The 17,316-nt window shown below is 37.2% G+C and overlaps 1 protein-coding gene across 5 annotated transcripts in view; it reads left to right on the top strand.

Annotated features, from left to right (window-relative positions):
* The window catches only part of LOC135092995 (probable ubiquitin carboxyl-terminal hydrolase FAF-X), a 301,879-nt gene that overhangs the window by 32,572 nt on the left and 251,991 nt on the right, over nt 1-17,316 (top strand). For all 5 annotated transcript variants that reach the window (XM_063991852.1, XM_063991861.1, XM_063991828.1 and 2 more), the window contains exons 2-4: nt 3,924-4,077; nt 15,531-15,717; nt 15,881-15,993. In XM_063991852.1, the coding sequence (XP_063847922.1) occupies nt 4,012-4,077; nt 15,531-15,717; nt 15,881-15,993 (366 nt within the window). In that variant the 5' untranslated portion in view covers nt 3,924-4,011. The remainder of the gene's footprint in view (nt 1-3,923; nt 4,078-15,530; nt 15,718-15,880; nt 15,994-17,316) is intronic.

The following is a 17,316-nucleotide window of genomic DNA, read 5'->3' as shown; positions in this document are numbered from 1 at the left end:
TGGTGGCCAATCATGAGATGAGACTGCTCACTTATGTGTAGTGTGTGGGAACTTTACTGTGCGCAGGCCCTCCCTTGAGTGGTGCTCTCAGCTCAGTGCCTCACTCTCAGTCTTAGTGGTTTGCCAGCCTTAGTTGAGAGAGGACACGTGTCACCTCATTGGAGGCACCTTGTGACTATCTTGTCCTATTTCCCGCATTTCTGAGGATGTCCAGGCATACAAAGTGATATCTTTTGAGGGAAACCTGGCAATAATGAGGAACATGGCAGCTCTGAAACAATTAGGCAATGATGAGGTAATACTGTGTCACAGAAGGGCGTGGGGTGGGAACCAAGTAAAAAATATAACTTTTCCAAGTATTTTTCTAACTTACAGATATGAGGGAATGATGTAGCAACACAGATAGTGTAATAATAAAGTGTAGTGATGACTAATAAAAGAGTGATGAATCAAAATTTCAAATGCACTTAGTTAGAGATCAGTATTGTACCTACATGTGTGACACAATATCATAAAAAATCAAATTTTTTTGTTTTACAATTTTGGAAAGGTCTTAATTTTTAGAAAAATTTAAAGACTTAAAAAAAATAAAGGTATAGGAGTGTTATAAATTCTATGCCCTACCATTTTGGAAAATCTTGTATAGAACAAATAAATAAAATGATGATAAGCCATCATACTGATGCCCCCTTTAAATACCAAACAACTGAGTCAGCAGCTTTCCCACCATGGATTCATCTCACATCTGGTTTTAGAATCTATGTGAAGTTTCTCTTCCTATCACACATTTGCCTGTTAAAGAACAAGAATAACTACTAGAGTTATATAATGAAAGGCTGCAATCACAATTATAACAAATACCACTCGTGGATTTCGTTTAACAAGTCATGGAAGAACATGCTCACCTATCCAAGTGTAATAAACTGTGTGGCTGTTTTTTTTTTTTTTTTTTTTTTTTTTTTTATAACAGCAGTGAAAACAGTACTGTTGAAGAATGGATGTTGGGAGGTTTGAGAACTTTTTCAATTATTCCCAGCTTTGCTGATCTTGGTTATGGAATGCAGGTCTGTCCAAACTCCTAATTACTAACAAGCAAATGGGAACGTATGTGAGAGGCAAAATGCTAAGAAATATCTGAACTCTTAGATTGGCATGAATTTATTACTGACTTCAGCATATTGTATTTTGTAATGTTCAGAGTGTATTTGAGACAGCAAATAAAAATGATAATTACAAGTTGAGCACTACTAATCTGGTTCCATCATTAATTTTGGCCAGCATAATTTCAAATTTCCTGGGTCACTGCACCAGCCTGCTGCTGCTACTGTTTGTTGGAAAAATGATAAAATGTATTAAAAACATTTTTACATGTGAGGGAAAAAAGGGCTGAAGATGCATTCTAATATTGAAACAGAACCAGTTCAAGAATAACAGAAGCAAGGAGTGGATGACCTAAGAAACATTACAAAGTGAAACAGGTCACAAGAACAAGCTACTTGCTGCATAAACAGCTGGCACCACTTCCAAACATGGAAACCAATCCAATTAATTTTTCTCCATTTATTATCAAACCAGCTCAGTTTAAGTTCCAGCCATGGTTCCAGTGAATAAAGTAAATACTTCATATTGTGTTAAATGCAAACACCTTACTTATCCATAAAAGATATGCTTGAACTTTGAAAAAATTTGACCATGATATGTCTGTGCGAAGCTTGTTTTAATTATACAGGATTGGCTCTTCAACAGTTTATGACAAAGAAACAAAGAAAAATTGCCCAGTTTCTTTCCTAACAGTATCAGCTATACAGATACTATTGGTATTGGTCAGAAATTAAGTATCAGTATTGATATCAGAAGAAAAAGTGGTATCAGTACAGCCCCATGAATGAATCAGCTTGTACTGATTTGCAGGGTATATTAAAGGTAGGATGATGTGGTTAACTGTTGGATTAAGTGTAATCTAAACTAACCTCTGTGTAATTCAGCAAAATGTTACCCTACAAATCCCAGTGATGCTGGATTAGTGATGGGCAAGCTGTATTATGTAATATCTGGATTTCAAAGCTTTAGGTAGGATTCCCCATCACTAACTGTTAAACAGAATTAAATTTTACTGTGAAATTTTTCACTGAATTAAAGCATAATTTAGTTGTAAGGGAGCAAGATTGAGCAAATGGAAGTTAATAAGAATGGGATGAGAATATTAGTGGGATTCCTTAGGGAATGACTTTGGCCCATTACATTTCTCATTCTACTTATATCAGTAATCTAGAATTAGTGACGTGAGTTAGATCTCTAGCTACCATCTCTGAGCTTCTTTACCAGCTGGTACACAGTTCTTTGCCCAAAACCAGTTATATTAGCACAAGTGTTATTTTGCCACTTGTAATATACAGTTTAGTAGCCATTGTTAGGTTAGATGTAAAGATATGCAACAGTAACTTGAAATGGACAACAGTGTGTGAATGTATGCTAGATAATCAACTGTCTAACTTGAATTAAAACCATTGATATGTGAAAATATCAAAGACCATTGTCTGCCTTGAATTCCTAAGTCATATGTAAGAAATCTGCTGTCCAATGTAAGGTGGTAGAACTTGGTGAATGGTGCATGGATGCTGAGACACATTGAGATTTTTTGACAATTTTTTTTTTTTTTTTTGTTGCCAACTGTATAGCCTCTTTATAAGTCTTTACGGTTGGATCTCACATCTAACAAGTTCCTATTTAATGAATTTTCATCTAACAACATTATTGGAACTCTACCCATATTCATATCTAATGTGGCGAGTTTTGAATCTAATAAAATGATTGCAGATGCATGTTTCAAACAAGCCACCACTTAGCTGAGTGTGTGATGTTATTAGCATTCCCCATCCTTCTGTTCGCAGGCAGACACCCTTTCTCCTCTCACATCACCACCACTACCACACATCATTCTCGTTGGGTGGGAAAGGTGCTACTTTTTCAATGGAAATTAAGCCAGGAGCTAAGTGAAACCTGTGGGCAGAAAGTTTATGACAAGATAAACAGTTATCACCTAATAATTAAACAAAATATTATAAGCTTTGCAAAGTTATGGCAAATCAGGATGAAAAAGGACAAGAGACTGAGTGATGATGATGAGGAGGACATAGATAATCTTGGGGAGTTACCACAAAAGGCATTGGAGAGCGAGGAGAGAGAGGATGATGAAGGTGGCAGCTGTAGTCTCCCTTCTGCCTTGGATACAACCTTTCCTTTTAGTTGCACACCAGATTTCATAACTCGTGTGAATTACCTACATCATCTCTTTTTTATTCTATATTTTATGTCGTATGTTTGATTATAGACCTGAATTAGTGCCAATACCATATGTTGAGTGAAAATAGGGCTTCGGTCTAATTTTTTGTACTTGAGATTTTCCTCCTAGGTTAAATATATTAGCATTTTATGAATTTACATCAAACAGGTATTTTTTGGTACCTACTGCTCATTACGTATGAGATCATATTGTACAACTAAAAATATGGCTGGTTTTTTAACCTACAACAGGGGCATAGTCAGTCTGATACCTTTCATATATTAAGTTCATTATATTATTTCACTGTTTCCCATTACTTTCGTGACAAAAACTGTCACAAGAGGTGTTATCTTATTAATGAGTAACAGACTGAAGCAAGCCTCTCTCTCTCTCTCTCTCTCTCTCTCTCTCTCTCTCTCTCTCTCTCTCTCTCTCTCTCTCTCTCTCTCTCTCTCTCTCTCTCTCTCTCTCTCTCTCTCTCTCTCTCTCTCTCTCTCTCTCTCTCTCTCTCTCTCTCTCTCTCTCTCTCTCTCTCTCTCTCTTCTTGCAGTGGATGCTTGCTTATGGTGCTTATTGATTAATATATGAAGTTGTTGATATACCAAAAGAAAAAGTTTTATTTGAAGTATATCTTTGACAGTTCAAAGTGGATGCATGGTTAGAAGTGCGGGATCTGGTCGTTCCACTGGGTGAGGGACAGGCCTGCACCGCCACCTCACAACAGCGCTATGACCATCGCAATGATAGCCAATCAGGACCACCCACAGGAGGGGCCACCAAACACTCCGCCACAGGTATGTGTACTGTAACTCTTTTCTTATTACCATATGTTCATTATTTCGTAATGTTTAGTTGTTTTAATGTGATTCATGTCCTGTGAAAGATGGTTTTGATGTGGAATCTGGTATTTTCTGATCATGATTATGGTAGGAATTTTAAGGTGTTTCATGGCTTGATGGAAAAGGAAAAAGGCTAGATGAAGGGATGACATGAGACCAATTAAGAGGTTATGTTTATTGTGAACCAGGGGCCGTATTCTTCATAAACTTAGGCATGTGTCATAGAGAAGGCAGATGTATATCGTAACTTAGAATGCCTATCATAAATCTTTTGTTATAAGTTATGAACTGAATAAAACTGTCTATTATAACTTTTTGCCAAATGCAGCACTTTTAATTTCAAATACTAATAGTTGAAGCAAGAGCTATCATTTATTACTGTATTTGATGATTTATTAGATGCACCTCTGCATAAGACACCCTTGTTTTGCAAGGATGTTTTGTGGAAAAAAAAAATTTTGTTTCATCATAAAATTTATTGAAAAAAAAACTAGTGTGTGTACGTGTGTGTGTGTGTAAGAGGGCCACTGGCCAAGGGCAACAAAAGTTTTTAATAAAAAGAAAGGCCCACTTAATGCCAGTTCCCAAAGAAATGTCAGTTAAAATAATAAAAAACAAAGCGAGGATAAGTGTCTTGAAACCTCCCTCTTGAAAGAATTCAAGTCATAGGGAGGAGGAAATACAGAAGCAGGCTAGGAGTTCTTGAGTTTACCAGAGAAAGGTATGAATGATTGAGGTGGACAGAATAAGGATGAGAGAAAGAAGAAAGTCTTGTGCATTGAGACCATGGGAGGAGGGAAGGCATGCAATTAGCAAGATTTTTTTTTATTTATTTTATTCATTTATTTTTTTTTATGTAGGAGGGGCACTGACCAAGGGCAACAAAAATCCAATAAAAAAAAAAGATGCCCACTGAAATGCCAGTTCCATAAAAAGGGTCCAAAGCAGTAGTCAAAAATTGAAGGATAAGTGTCTTGAAACCTCCCTCTTGAAGGAATTCAAGTCATAGGAAGGTGGAAATACAGAAGCAGGCAGGAAGTTCCAGAGTTTACCAGAGAAAGGGACGAATGATTGAGAATACTGGTTAACTCTTGCGTTAGAGAGGTGGACAGAATAGGGGTGAGAGAAAGAAGAAAATCTTGTGCAGCAAGGCCGTGGGAGGAGGTGAGGCATGCAGTTAGCAAAATCAGAAGAGCAGTTAGCGTGAAAATAGCGGTAGAAGACAGCTAGAGATGCAACATTGCGGCGATGAGAGAGAGGCTGAAGACAGTCAGTTAGAGGAGAGGAGTTGATGAGACGAAAAGCTTTTGATTCCACCTTGTCTAGAAGAGCAGTATGAGTGGAACTCCCCCAGACATGTGAAGCATACTCCATACATGGATGATAAGGTCCTTGTACAGAGTTAGCAGCTGGGGGGGGTGAGAAAAACTGGCGGAGACATCTCAGAACGCCTAACTTCATAGAAGCTGTTTTAGCTAGAGATGAGATGTGAAGTTTCCAGTTCAGATTATAAGTAAAGGACAGACCGAGGACATTCAGTGTAAAAGAGGGGGACAGTTGAGTGTCATTGAAGAAGAGGGGATAGTTGTCTGGAAGGTTGTGTCGAGTTGATAGATGGAGAAATTGAGTTTTTGAGGCATTGAACAATACCAAGTTTGCTCTGCCCCAATCAGAAATTCTAGAAAGATCAGAAGTCAAGCCTTCTGTGGCTTCCCTGCATGAAATGTTTACTTCCTGAAGGATTGGACGTCTATGAAAAGATGTGGAAAAGTGCAGGGTGGTATCATCAGCATTAGAGGAGCAGTTAGTGTGAAAATATCAGTAGAAGATAGCATGAGATGCAACATCGCAGCAATGAGAGAGAGGCTGAAGACAGTTAGAGGAGAGGAATTAATATGATGAAAAGCTTTTGATTCCAACCTGTCTAAAAGAGCAGTATGAGTGGAACCCCTCCATACATGTGAAGCATATTCCATACATGGACAAATAAGAGTTAGCAGTTGGGGTAGGGGGTGAGAAAAACTGGCAGAAACGACATAAAATGTTTAACTTCATAGAAGCTGCTTTAGCTAGAGATGAGATGTGAAGTTTCCAGTTTAGATTATAAGTAAAGGATAGACCAAGGATGTGCAGTGTAAAAGAGGGAGGCAGTTGAGGGTCATTGAAGAAGAAGGGAAAGATAGATGGAGGAATTGAGTTTTTGAGGCACTGAACATTACTAAATTTGCTCTATCCCAATCAGAAATTTTAGAGAGATCAGAAGTCAGGCATTTTGTGGCTTTGCTGCATGAGCTGTTTAATTCCTGAATGGTTGGAAATCTATGAAAAGACATGGAAAAGTGCAAGGTGCTATCATCAGCCTAGGAGTGGATAGGACAAGAAGTTTGGTTTAGAAGATGATTGATGATTAATAGGAAGAGAGTGGGTGACAGGACAGAACCCTGAGGGACACCACTGTTAATAGAATTAGGAGAACAGTGACCATGTACCATAGCAGCAACAGAACATCAGAACCCTCCCCCCCCAAAAAAAAAAAAAGTTTTAAAAGAATATTTTACATATCAAAATTTAGTTCTATATCATATTGATGATTAATTTATGTATATGTATATATACATAAAAAGATGTGAAACTAGTCAAGTCTGATCTGTTCATTTCCTCAAAACCACAAGTTAACACAGGCTTTGTCCAATCAGGCCAACCTGTATCAGCATGACCTAAATAAGTGTGTGCTCTTCATGAATAGAAAGTGTCAAAATCTTTCAAGATCTAACTCCCCTTGTAATTTTTGGCACCTGCCCAAAAACATCTCCAATAACTTTGCTTATTCATCTTTCCCTCTTTTATTTTAACATGATGGCACCACTGCCATCTTATCTGTTTCTAAAGCTGAACTCTTAGCTCAAACCTTTGCCAGAAACTCTACCTTGGATGATTCTGAACTTGTTCCTCCCTCTCCTCCATCCTCAGACAACTACTTTGTGCTACCTACTAAAATCCTTCACAATGATGTTTTCCATGCCCTTGCTAGCCTTATCTCTCAGAAAGCTTATAAACCTGATGGGGTCCCTCCCATTGTTCTCCAAAATTGTGCTTGCACCTTGCCTAGTCAAACTCTTCCAACTCTGTCTATCAACATCTACCTTTCCTTCTAGCTGGAAGTTTATCTAAATTCAGCCTGTTCCAAAAAAGGGTGACTATTCTAATCTCTCAAACTATCATCCTATTGCATTAATTTCCAACCTCTCTAAAGTTTTGAATTTGTCCTCAACAGGAAGATTCTACCACTTCACAACCTTCTATCTGATCGCCAGTATGGGTTATATCAAGAGCTTTCGAGAGAGTCTGGCAGAAAGCTTTGATTTCCAAACTACCCTCCTGCGGCTTCTATCCTTCTCTATGTAACTTCATCTCAAGTTTCTTTTCTGATCATTCTATTGCTTCTGTGGTAGATGGTCACTGTTCTTCTAAAACTCATAACAGTGGTGTTTCTCAGAGTCTTGTCCTGTCACCCTCTCTATTCCTGTTATTCATTTACGATCTTCTAAACCAAACTTCTTGTCCTATCCACTCTTATGCTGATGATACCATCCTGCACTTTTCCACGTCTTTTCGTAGATGTCCAGCCCTTCAGGAAGCAAACTGTTCATGCAGGGATGTCACAGAATGTCTGGCTTCTGATCTCTCTAAAATTTCTGATTGGGGCAGAGCAAACTTGGTATTGTTCAATGCCTCAAAAACAATTCCTCCATCTATCAACTTGACACAACCTTTCAGACAACTATCCTCTCTTCTTCAATGATACTCAACTGTCCCCCTCTTCTACTTTCAACATCCTTGGTCTCCCCTTTACTTATAGTCTAAACTGGAAACTTCACTTCTCGTCTCTAGCTAAAACAGTTTCTATGAAGTTAGGCATTTTGAGATGTCTCTGCCAGTTTTTCTCACCTTCCCAGCTGCCAACTCTGTACAAAGGCCTTATCCAATCATGTGTGGAGTATGTTCACATGTCTGGGGGTGTCCCTCTCATACCTCTCTCTTAGGATGGAATCAAAAGCTTTTTGACTCGTCAACTCCTCTCCTCTAACGGACTGTCTTCACCCTCCTTCTTATCGCTGCAATGTTGCATCTCTAGCTGTCTTCTACTGCTATTTTCATGCTAACTGCTCTTCTGATCTTGCCAGCGGCATACCTTTCCTCCTCCCGTGACGTTGCTGCACAAGACTTTCTTCTTTCTCTCACCCCTATTCTGTCCACCTCTCTAATGCAAAAGTTAACCAGTATTCTCAGTCATTCATCCCTTTCTCTGGTAAACTCAGGAACTCCCTGCCTTTTTCTGTATTTCCACTTACTATGACTTAAATTCCTTCAAGAGGGAGGTTTCAGGACACTTATCCTTCACTTTTTGACTATCGCTTCGGATCCTATCCATGGACTGGCATCTCTGGACTTTTGTTTTTATTGGATTTTTGTTTCCCTTGGCTGATGTCCATCCTACATAAAAAAAAAAAAATTAATTAAATAAAAATCAGGTTGGTGACAAAGAGAATACTTGCACACTCTAAATTTAATCAGGGTTCTTCAAAGTATGGGTCAGGACCCAATACTGGGTCGCAAGCTTTTGTTCAGTGGGTCTCCACATTGTAAACAGAAATATGAAGAACAATTAAAAAGTAATAATGGTGTGTGTGTTTGTGTGTGTGTGTGTGTGTGTGTGTGTGCAGTAATCCCTCTGATATCTCTCTAATTCATGTGTATGATTACCTAGTTGTGCCATATAGGAAAGGAGCTATGCTTGTACTGTCCCACCTCTGTATCTGTTGTCATCTAACTTGGCCTTGAAATTATGAGTAGCTTTTGCTTGCACCACATCCTTGTTTAGACAGTTCCATGAATCAACTACTCTACAGAAAACTATTCTTTTTGATATCTTTTCTACAATTTTTTTTTTCTATCAGCTTTCCATGTCCTCTAGTGTCTCTTGTATCCTTTGTTACAATTTTGTTGCTGTCTAGCTTTTCCAGTCCTTCCATTAGTCTATGTATCACAATTAGGTCTCAGTCAGGTGTTTGTTTTGGTTAGAGATACAGCATTACTATTGCCAGGACACTTGCCAATTTTTTTTATTAAAATTGCCATTTCCATAAACTAGGAAGATCTATGTAATTTGGACTTTTGACTGTCACAGACATGTTGCCTTTATGTTTGCTGTCGTCTAGATTAAGACGTTTCCAATCAAGAGTGTATTAGTTTGGAAATCTTAAGATGACCAAATAAATCTAAATGGTGATTCACTAGAAAATCAACTTATATACATTTGTTCATGAAAAGAGTTTGATTTTACTTGTTTTACTACTTAGAAGGGATTACGTAGAAAAATATATTATATAAGCCCATTGCATCTTCATGTAAATAGAATAACACTGTAGGTATATATGATATTGCTTGTATGTGAGAGAAGAGTTTGTGTCTGTGCTGCCACCTGGTGACAACCACTAGTTCTGAAAACTCTCCATTCTTATATGCCTTATTAGATTAATTGTTTCCCCAACAGTCTTGTTTATGTGGCAGTCAGCCGTTAATTTGTCTGCTACTATCACCCCAAGATATTTTCTTTTATTATTTTTCCAGTATAATAATTTCCCAACTTACACATACCAGATTGTCTTTTTTACTCTTTCCAAATTTCAATAAGCTACATTTTTTTTTATTAAAATTCATTTTCTATTTACAGCTTCATTTTTCAGTTTGGTTCAAATCTTGTAAAGCTTCCTGATCTTCCTCCATTTCTATTTTTCATCAATTTAACATCTTCTGCAGATAAACTTGTATAGCTGTTGATGCCTTCTGTCATATCATTAATATACACACTGAACATGACTGGAGCCAGTACTGAAATTTGAGGTACTCCACTTACTATTTTTCTTCAGGATTACTTTTCATCTCTAATGACTAGTCTTATTTCTCTATTGCATAGGAAATCTTCCATCCCCCTCCCACTCAACCAATGTTCTTTATCTTCCATAGGAATATCTTATGTGGCACCTTGTCAAAATTTGCCTTTTTTAAATCTAGGTAGGTACTATCCATCCAACCATCTTGCTTTTGTACTATGTCAATTATTCTTGAGTAAAAATAAATTAAGTTAGTTGTACACCATCTCCCTCTATGAAATCCAGATTGCCTATCAGTTATCTTGCCATTATCTTCCAAGAATTTAATCCATCTATCTTTCACAATTCTTTCACATATTTTTGCCACAACTAATGTTAATGATACTGGTCTGTAATTCAGAGGGTATTTTTTACACTCACCTTTAGGTATTGGCACAGTATCAGCCTTTTTCCAATCTTTTGCTACCTTGCTCTCTTTTAATGAATACTCAACAATATGTTATATTTTGCCAAATGACTGTTACATTCCTTTAAAACTCAGTTTGATATACTATCTGGTCCGTGTGCTTTATCTACTTCTAACCTCTCCATAGTTACATTTAATTCTTCAAGAGAGTTAACTGCTGGACCTTCACTTCCTTGTATTGTAAACTTGCTTTCTTTGGTGAAGACTGAAAAGCATTACTCATCACCTCCACCATATCCTCAATATCTTCATATTCTTTGCCATCCATCTCAAATTTTTTTATTATTTCCTTTCATTGTACCTTATTGTTGACATCTCTGTAGAACAGTTTAGATTGGTCTTTGCATTCATCTGTTATATCTTTCTCATATTTTCTACACCTTTCTCTTCACATCTTAGCAAATTTATTTCCCTTTGTTGTATATTCTGCCCACAAATTTTGTTTTCTTCCTCTCTTCCTTTTTTTTTTTTTCCAAGCAGTATCTCTTTCTCTTTTTGATATTTCATAACTTATTAAACCAGTCCTTATGTTCAACTTCTCTTCCTCTTACTTTTGCTATATATCTTTGCACTCCATTATATATTTCAACAAATTATCTCTATTTCCTTTCCACTCCCCTTCTTTAAACTTATTCCAATTAGTTTCTTCAAAGTATTTCATAAGTTGATTGAATTTTCCTTTTTTATAATTGAATCTTCCAATCCTATGGTTTCTTCTCCATGGTTCTTCTTTAACTTCTTTCAAAGTTAGTTCTACTACCATGTGATCACTTTTTATTGGACATTTATATTCCGTATCATCATCAATTTTTGGTTTATAAATATTCAGTCTAGTCTTGACGGTTCTTCATTTTCCTTGTATCATGTATTCTCTCCAATCCACTGGCTAAGTGTCTTCTCCATCAACAACATCAAGAGTTTGTATCCCCATGACATGACCCTTCCTGTGGTTGTCACATCTTCTCAACAAACTTCTTTGCAGTTAAAATTCCCTAGCAGTACTACCCTGTCATTCTTACTCATTATTTTGTCCAGACAATCTCTTGTGTCTTCCAATAGAGTGTCATAATCTACTATCTCCCATGATGATGTCTCAGGTGGGACATATACTGCATCAAAGGTCCTTAGTCCTTTTCCTGTTTGTTTTGTCTTCACTTCAATCATTTCCACTTTTCCTTCTCCAAAAAATACTTCTTTCACTTGTAGCTCTTTTCTTATTAACATTATTATGCCACCACCCTGTTTCATTTTTCTATTTTTCATCCACATGTACTTTCCTTCACCAATATTAATTCCCATAATGTCAGGCTTATTTTCTCTTAGGAAATTGTTTATTTCTTCTTGTGCTGATAATATCCCATTGATATTGGTAAATGCCACCTTTAGCTCTTTTAACTCCTCTCCTCCCTCTTTCCTATGTACCATTTCTTTAATTTCATGTCTACTACTTTTCTCTTCCTTGATTAATTTCCCATTTTTTTCTTTTGCTAGATTCAATATATTAATTTTTTTCTTTCCTCTTCACTTTAGTCTCTCCTTATTCATATCTGTTTATAGTTGTTCTTTTGTGACAGTTTTCAGGCATTAGACTACTGTTTCATCAGCAATTCAAGACCTAAACCTAACTTTTATTGGCCTGTTAACCTCCTTCCTCATACTTGCCAATCTTTGTCACTTCTTCAGTCTCTTCCATTGTGCTGTCACTTTCCTCTTTAACTTGACTAATCACTTTCTTGACTAATGCTTTATCAAATTTCTCTCTTTTGTATTTGATAGGTTTCACTTTATCCTTGACACCATCCTTGACATCCTTGACACACTTTTTCTTTTTTACTGTGTCCCTAACTAACTTTTCCTTTTGCTTGATTACTTTCATCACATAATTTTCCATTTCTTCCTTAAACTGCATTTCCATAATGTCTTTTATATTCATCTTATATTCCTGCTTCTTTGTCCAATCCTGTTGCCTCTTATTAATTTCGTTGACATTTTCTGTGTTTATATCCACTTTCTTAATACAATCCTTAACTTTCTCTGCATAACTGCCACAGTTTTTCCTTAGTTCACTATTTTTCCTTTCTAGGGAAGCTACCCAAACCATCAATTCATGAACAGTTTATTCAAGCATCAGAAGTTTCCTAAATACAGTCATCTTTGGTATTTCTGTTTCCTCTGGTTTAAATCTTCTAAAGTCCTTCATACCTGAACTTTTATGAGTGTCTTCCAGCCATTTTGTCTGTCCTCAGCCATTTGTTTACATTTATCAGCTGATCCGATTGTGTACCACCATCCTCTGCCATTTCCCTAATTAATTTTTACTACAAGGTGGAACAGTATATATAGCTCAGCTCCATACCCTTATGTGACTACAGCTTAGACCTGGAGACTGTTTAGTCAAACTTCTATCTGGAAATGCTGTATTTCTGGAGCCTGCCTGCAACACATCCACTCAAAGTGCTAGTTCAGCTCTGTGTGTGTGTGTGTGTGTGTGTGTGTGTGTGTGTAAATTAGTTTGCATATTGGAGGTATAAAAGAATAATGGAATAGACATACTGGGTAGTGAAAGAAGTATATAAAATCACACTGGGTCATGATGAAAAATGTTTGAAGAACACTGGTGTAAATGGTATCTTCTGATGAGTTCTGTGTCACTGAGTTCTTTCAGTATGTCCTTTCTGGGTAAATTTCCTCTCTATGCTGATGATACCACCATGTACTTTTCCATGTCTTTTCTTAGACATCCCCTCAGGAAGTAAAAAGTTTCTAATCTTTCTAAAACTTCTGATTGGGACAAAGCAAACTTCGGGGCAATTTCACAGTCGCCTGGTAATGTTCCCAAGCAAGAGCCTTACCAACCTGGTAATGGGCATTACCAACACCTCGATCTGATTTCACGGTCGTTTTCGTGGTTTCGGTGATCCCAACCTGGTAACGATCATAACAAAATGAATACCCCTGATTCGGTAATGTTGGTATGCTGGATACCCCTTGTTAGACAAAACGAGTCAATTCACGACAAAAGAACTGACCACACCAGCACTAAAAGAGAGAGAGAAAGGCATGGAAAATTGAAATACATCACTGGTGCCTTCAACACAATATCCATCTATTGCAAACATGGTTACATTTTGTGATTCAAATTCTTCCCAAACATTTACCAAACTCTGCGTATGCCAATCAAGTACATAATAAATCATCTGTTTCTCTCTTCCTCCATGCTGTACACTTATATTGTTAGATTGAAATATTTTGGGTTTTTATGGAAATAACCCTAGCCAACTAATTTTAAGACCATGATTATTTATTTTGCAGCAAAAATATGATGTTTTTTTTTAATCATGATTTACCCATGTAAAGGATTAGTAATTAAGTTAATGAACTGAATTAATCTAAATCTTGCCTAATGGAAGCAAGCCTAGCCCTCTGATGCAAATAGTAGTGTTATTTCAGTATTTTCTAGTATCTCTCTTAGGTGACACCCTATGTGTATGTGAGGATTATTACAGATTTTAACTAAGGAGGCATAGTAGATGAAATAAGGGTGACAGGTAGTGAAGTTATCATCGTCTGGTGAAGTGAATTCTCACTGCCATTCAAATTCTTCATAAATTTTATCATTTTGCTCTTATAGCCTACAAAATGTATTGCTAAATAATTTGAATATACAATTTAGGAAATAAGACAAGAACAAGAGGATAAGAACTTGTGATAATTGCAAGAAATAATTACATTGGTAAGCTCCTTTGGGGAGGCCCAGCAACTCTGAAGCCAGTGTTACCAAAGGTTCCAATTTCTGGTAAGAATCAAAACAAACAATGCTGTGAAAAATGTCTGTGAAATCAGATTTGTTGGTGATGGTGGACATCACCACTCATTGGTAATGATCACAACAACAGGAAGCTACTGTGAAATAGGCCCTGTTCAATGCCTCAAAACTCAATTCCTCCATCTATCATCTTGACACAGCCTTCCAGACAATTTTCTCCTCTTCTCCAATGACACTCAATTGTCTCCCTCTTCTATACTAAAAATCCTCCTAAACTGTAATGTAAACTTCACATCTCATCTGTAGCTAAAATAGCTTCTATGAAGTTAGCCATTCTGAGTCATCGCTGCCTGTTTTTCTCACCCCCTGAGCTCCATACAGGGGCCTTATCTGTCCATGAGTATGCTTCATATGTAAGGGGGGTTCCACTCATACCACTCGTTTAGACAGAGTGGAATGAAAAGGTTTTCGTCTTATCAGCTCTTCTCCTCTAACTGATTGTCTTTGGCCTCTTTCTCATCGCTGCAATGTTGCATCTCTTGCTATCTTCTGCTATTTTCATGCCAACTGCTCCTCTGATATTGCTAACTGCATGCCTCCCCTCCTCCCTTGCCCTCGCTGCACAAGATTTTTTTTCTTTCTCTCACCCCTATTCTGTCCACCTCTCTAATGCAAGAGTTAACCAGTATTCTCAATCATTCATCTCCTTCTCAGGTAAACTCTGGAACTCCCTGCCTGCTTCTGTATTTCCATCTTCCTATGACTTGAACTCTTTCAAAAGGGAGGTTTCAAGACACTTATCCCGTAATTTTTGACTCCCTCTTTCGACTCTGTTCAGGGACTGGCACCTCAGTGGGCCTTTTTTTTTTATTGCAGTTTTGTTGCTTTTGGCTGGTGTCCCTCCTACATAAAAAAAAAAAATGAAAAATAAAAATAAAAAAACAGTAAATGATTCCAAAGCAGATGTTCTGGAGTGGCTATCTTGATAGTGGGAGTGTGTCTCATAATGCATGGTAAGACAGGGTGGACCCTGTCTTAGGATCTTATCTGTATTTTTGGCTGAAGTGTTCAGTTTATGATAACTTTTTAAGTTATGATAAGAGTGTCCCATTTTATTCTCACTATGGCATGTTTCATTGCTATGACTCAGTAAGATAGCTTTGTGAATACGGCCCCAGAGATCTTCATGTTAAAGGGAGAAAGAAGATGGAACTCAAATTAATTTCTCATCCATTTCTATATCTCCTTCCTAAAGGTATTCATAAATTTTTCTCCTTGGGAGGGTGGGGATGGGGAAGTGCCGGGTGAAGGGGAAGGGGAAGACATGGGTGGGGCAGAGCCAGACTTCCCTCTCGATCCCCTGAGCCGCCTTGATGAGATGATCCACCGGCAAAGGTGGGTTGTCCCTGTCCTGCCCAAGTGTGAGTTGGAGGTACTTCTTGAGGCATCCATTGATCTTTGTCAGAGAGGTGAGTTGCCACAACACTGATTTCATAGGTTTAATTCTGCTTTGACTATATAAGTTTTATTAAATTGATTTGCATGTTATTAAACTGAAATTATTGCATAATTATGATTGCATTATAACCACTGCTAATTTGGTTTATATATCTGAATATAATTTTTCCCCAGGACTAGATACTAGAAGTGAGGCATGTCAGAGATTCTTTAGGGAAGGTCTGACTATATCTTTTACGAAAATTCTCACGGATGAAGCTGTGAACAGTTGGAAGTATGAAATCCACGTAAGTATGTGTAGATGATTAATTATAAAGCTGAAGATTTAATTTCATAAGTGAATACTAGGATGAAATATGATTTATTTCATTGTTTTATGATACAGAAGAGGAATTTAAAACACTGAATAGGGTGTGGTTCATAGATAGTATTTTCATTAATGCTGACTCATCTTGTAAGAAGTTTCAGTAATTTTGAATTGAGTAGTCAGAATGTTGGCACCCTCCTTGATCTAAGTTTACAGTCATATCCAGAAATCTCAATAAGTTGGATTATCAAACAGAATGACTTTATTTACTGCTTATACTTCCCTCCTATCATAGGAAATATGAGTACATAATTTCCTTTTGATGAAATTCTTCTTTTTTAGTTCTATGACAAATCAGCATAGAATAAGAAGTGGAATAAACATCTTTTTTCAGGTTCATACTTTTTAAAAATTTATTTGAATTTTTCAACATTTGTGATCCATTAGCATTTTGTTGTCTAGTGGTGAAGAGGCCTGATTTGCCTCAATCAGAATGAGTGAACTAGGTTTACTCCAAGAGAATTGAATGAATTAGATTCATGATGAATCATTTGACTCAAGTCATTTTGAGTCAGCACTGTTCCCAATGACTGAGACAAATTGTCAGAATCAACAGGCAGTAGTGTGTACACTGCTTTTGATGAATATGGAAATATATGCTCTTGCTGAATTAGTGGTGTTGCTGTGGCAGAGGAAGCACAGTCATAGGCATCAAACAATAGTATGGGTGCATGAATTTAATACTAGGAGACCTGAATTTGACTTAAGAATATATTTTTTTATTTCTTTAAAATGAACACAACAATTTAAAATGCTTGTTGACTTGACAGCATCCTGCTCTTAATGCACAGGATTACAGGAATCATATGAGGTGTCCCACATTAGAAGGGCTGCTTGCTCCACCTCAGCTAAAACCGAGATAACTGTGTATAGCACTTTCTAACCTTCATCTAGGAGTGGATGAGTGTCCCATCAGTAAGGTCGAAAATCTATGCAAGGAGAGAATAATTTTGATGTCTAGTTGACCATCTGTGCAAGCATAACACACTGCTGAGCAATATTCTGTGTTACAAGGGCTGCCCATCCAGGATGAGTAGCCATTATAATTTGGAAAATTTTCTTGGGCAAATTTCACATCAGATGGGTGGCTCACTCCAGTGCTGGATCAGAGCCCTCCCTTCTGATAATGTGATGCTCTCTGCCAGTTGCCTTCACCTGCCATTAGTTCCTTTTGTTTTGGTGTCTTGGAACAGAAAGGATGTTCCTAGCTTTTCTGCTATGTATTAGTAACTGGATGAGTGGC

This window comes from Scylla paramamosain, chromosome 3 (assembly GCF_035594125.1).
Source record: "Scylla paramamosain isolate STU-SP2022 chromosome 3, ASM3559412v1, whole genome shotgun sequence".
NCBI lineage: Eukaryota > Metazoa > Arthropoda > Malacostraca > Decapoda > Portunidae > Scylla > Scylla paramamosain.
This window is presented reverse-complemented; position numbering and strand designations above follow the sequence as displayed.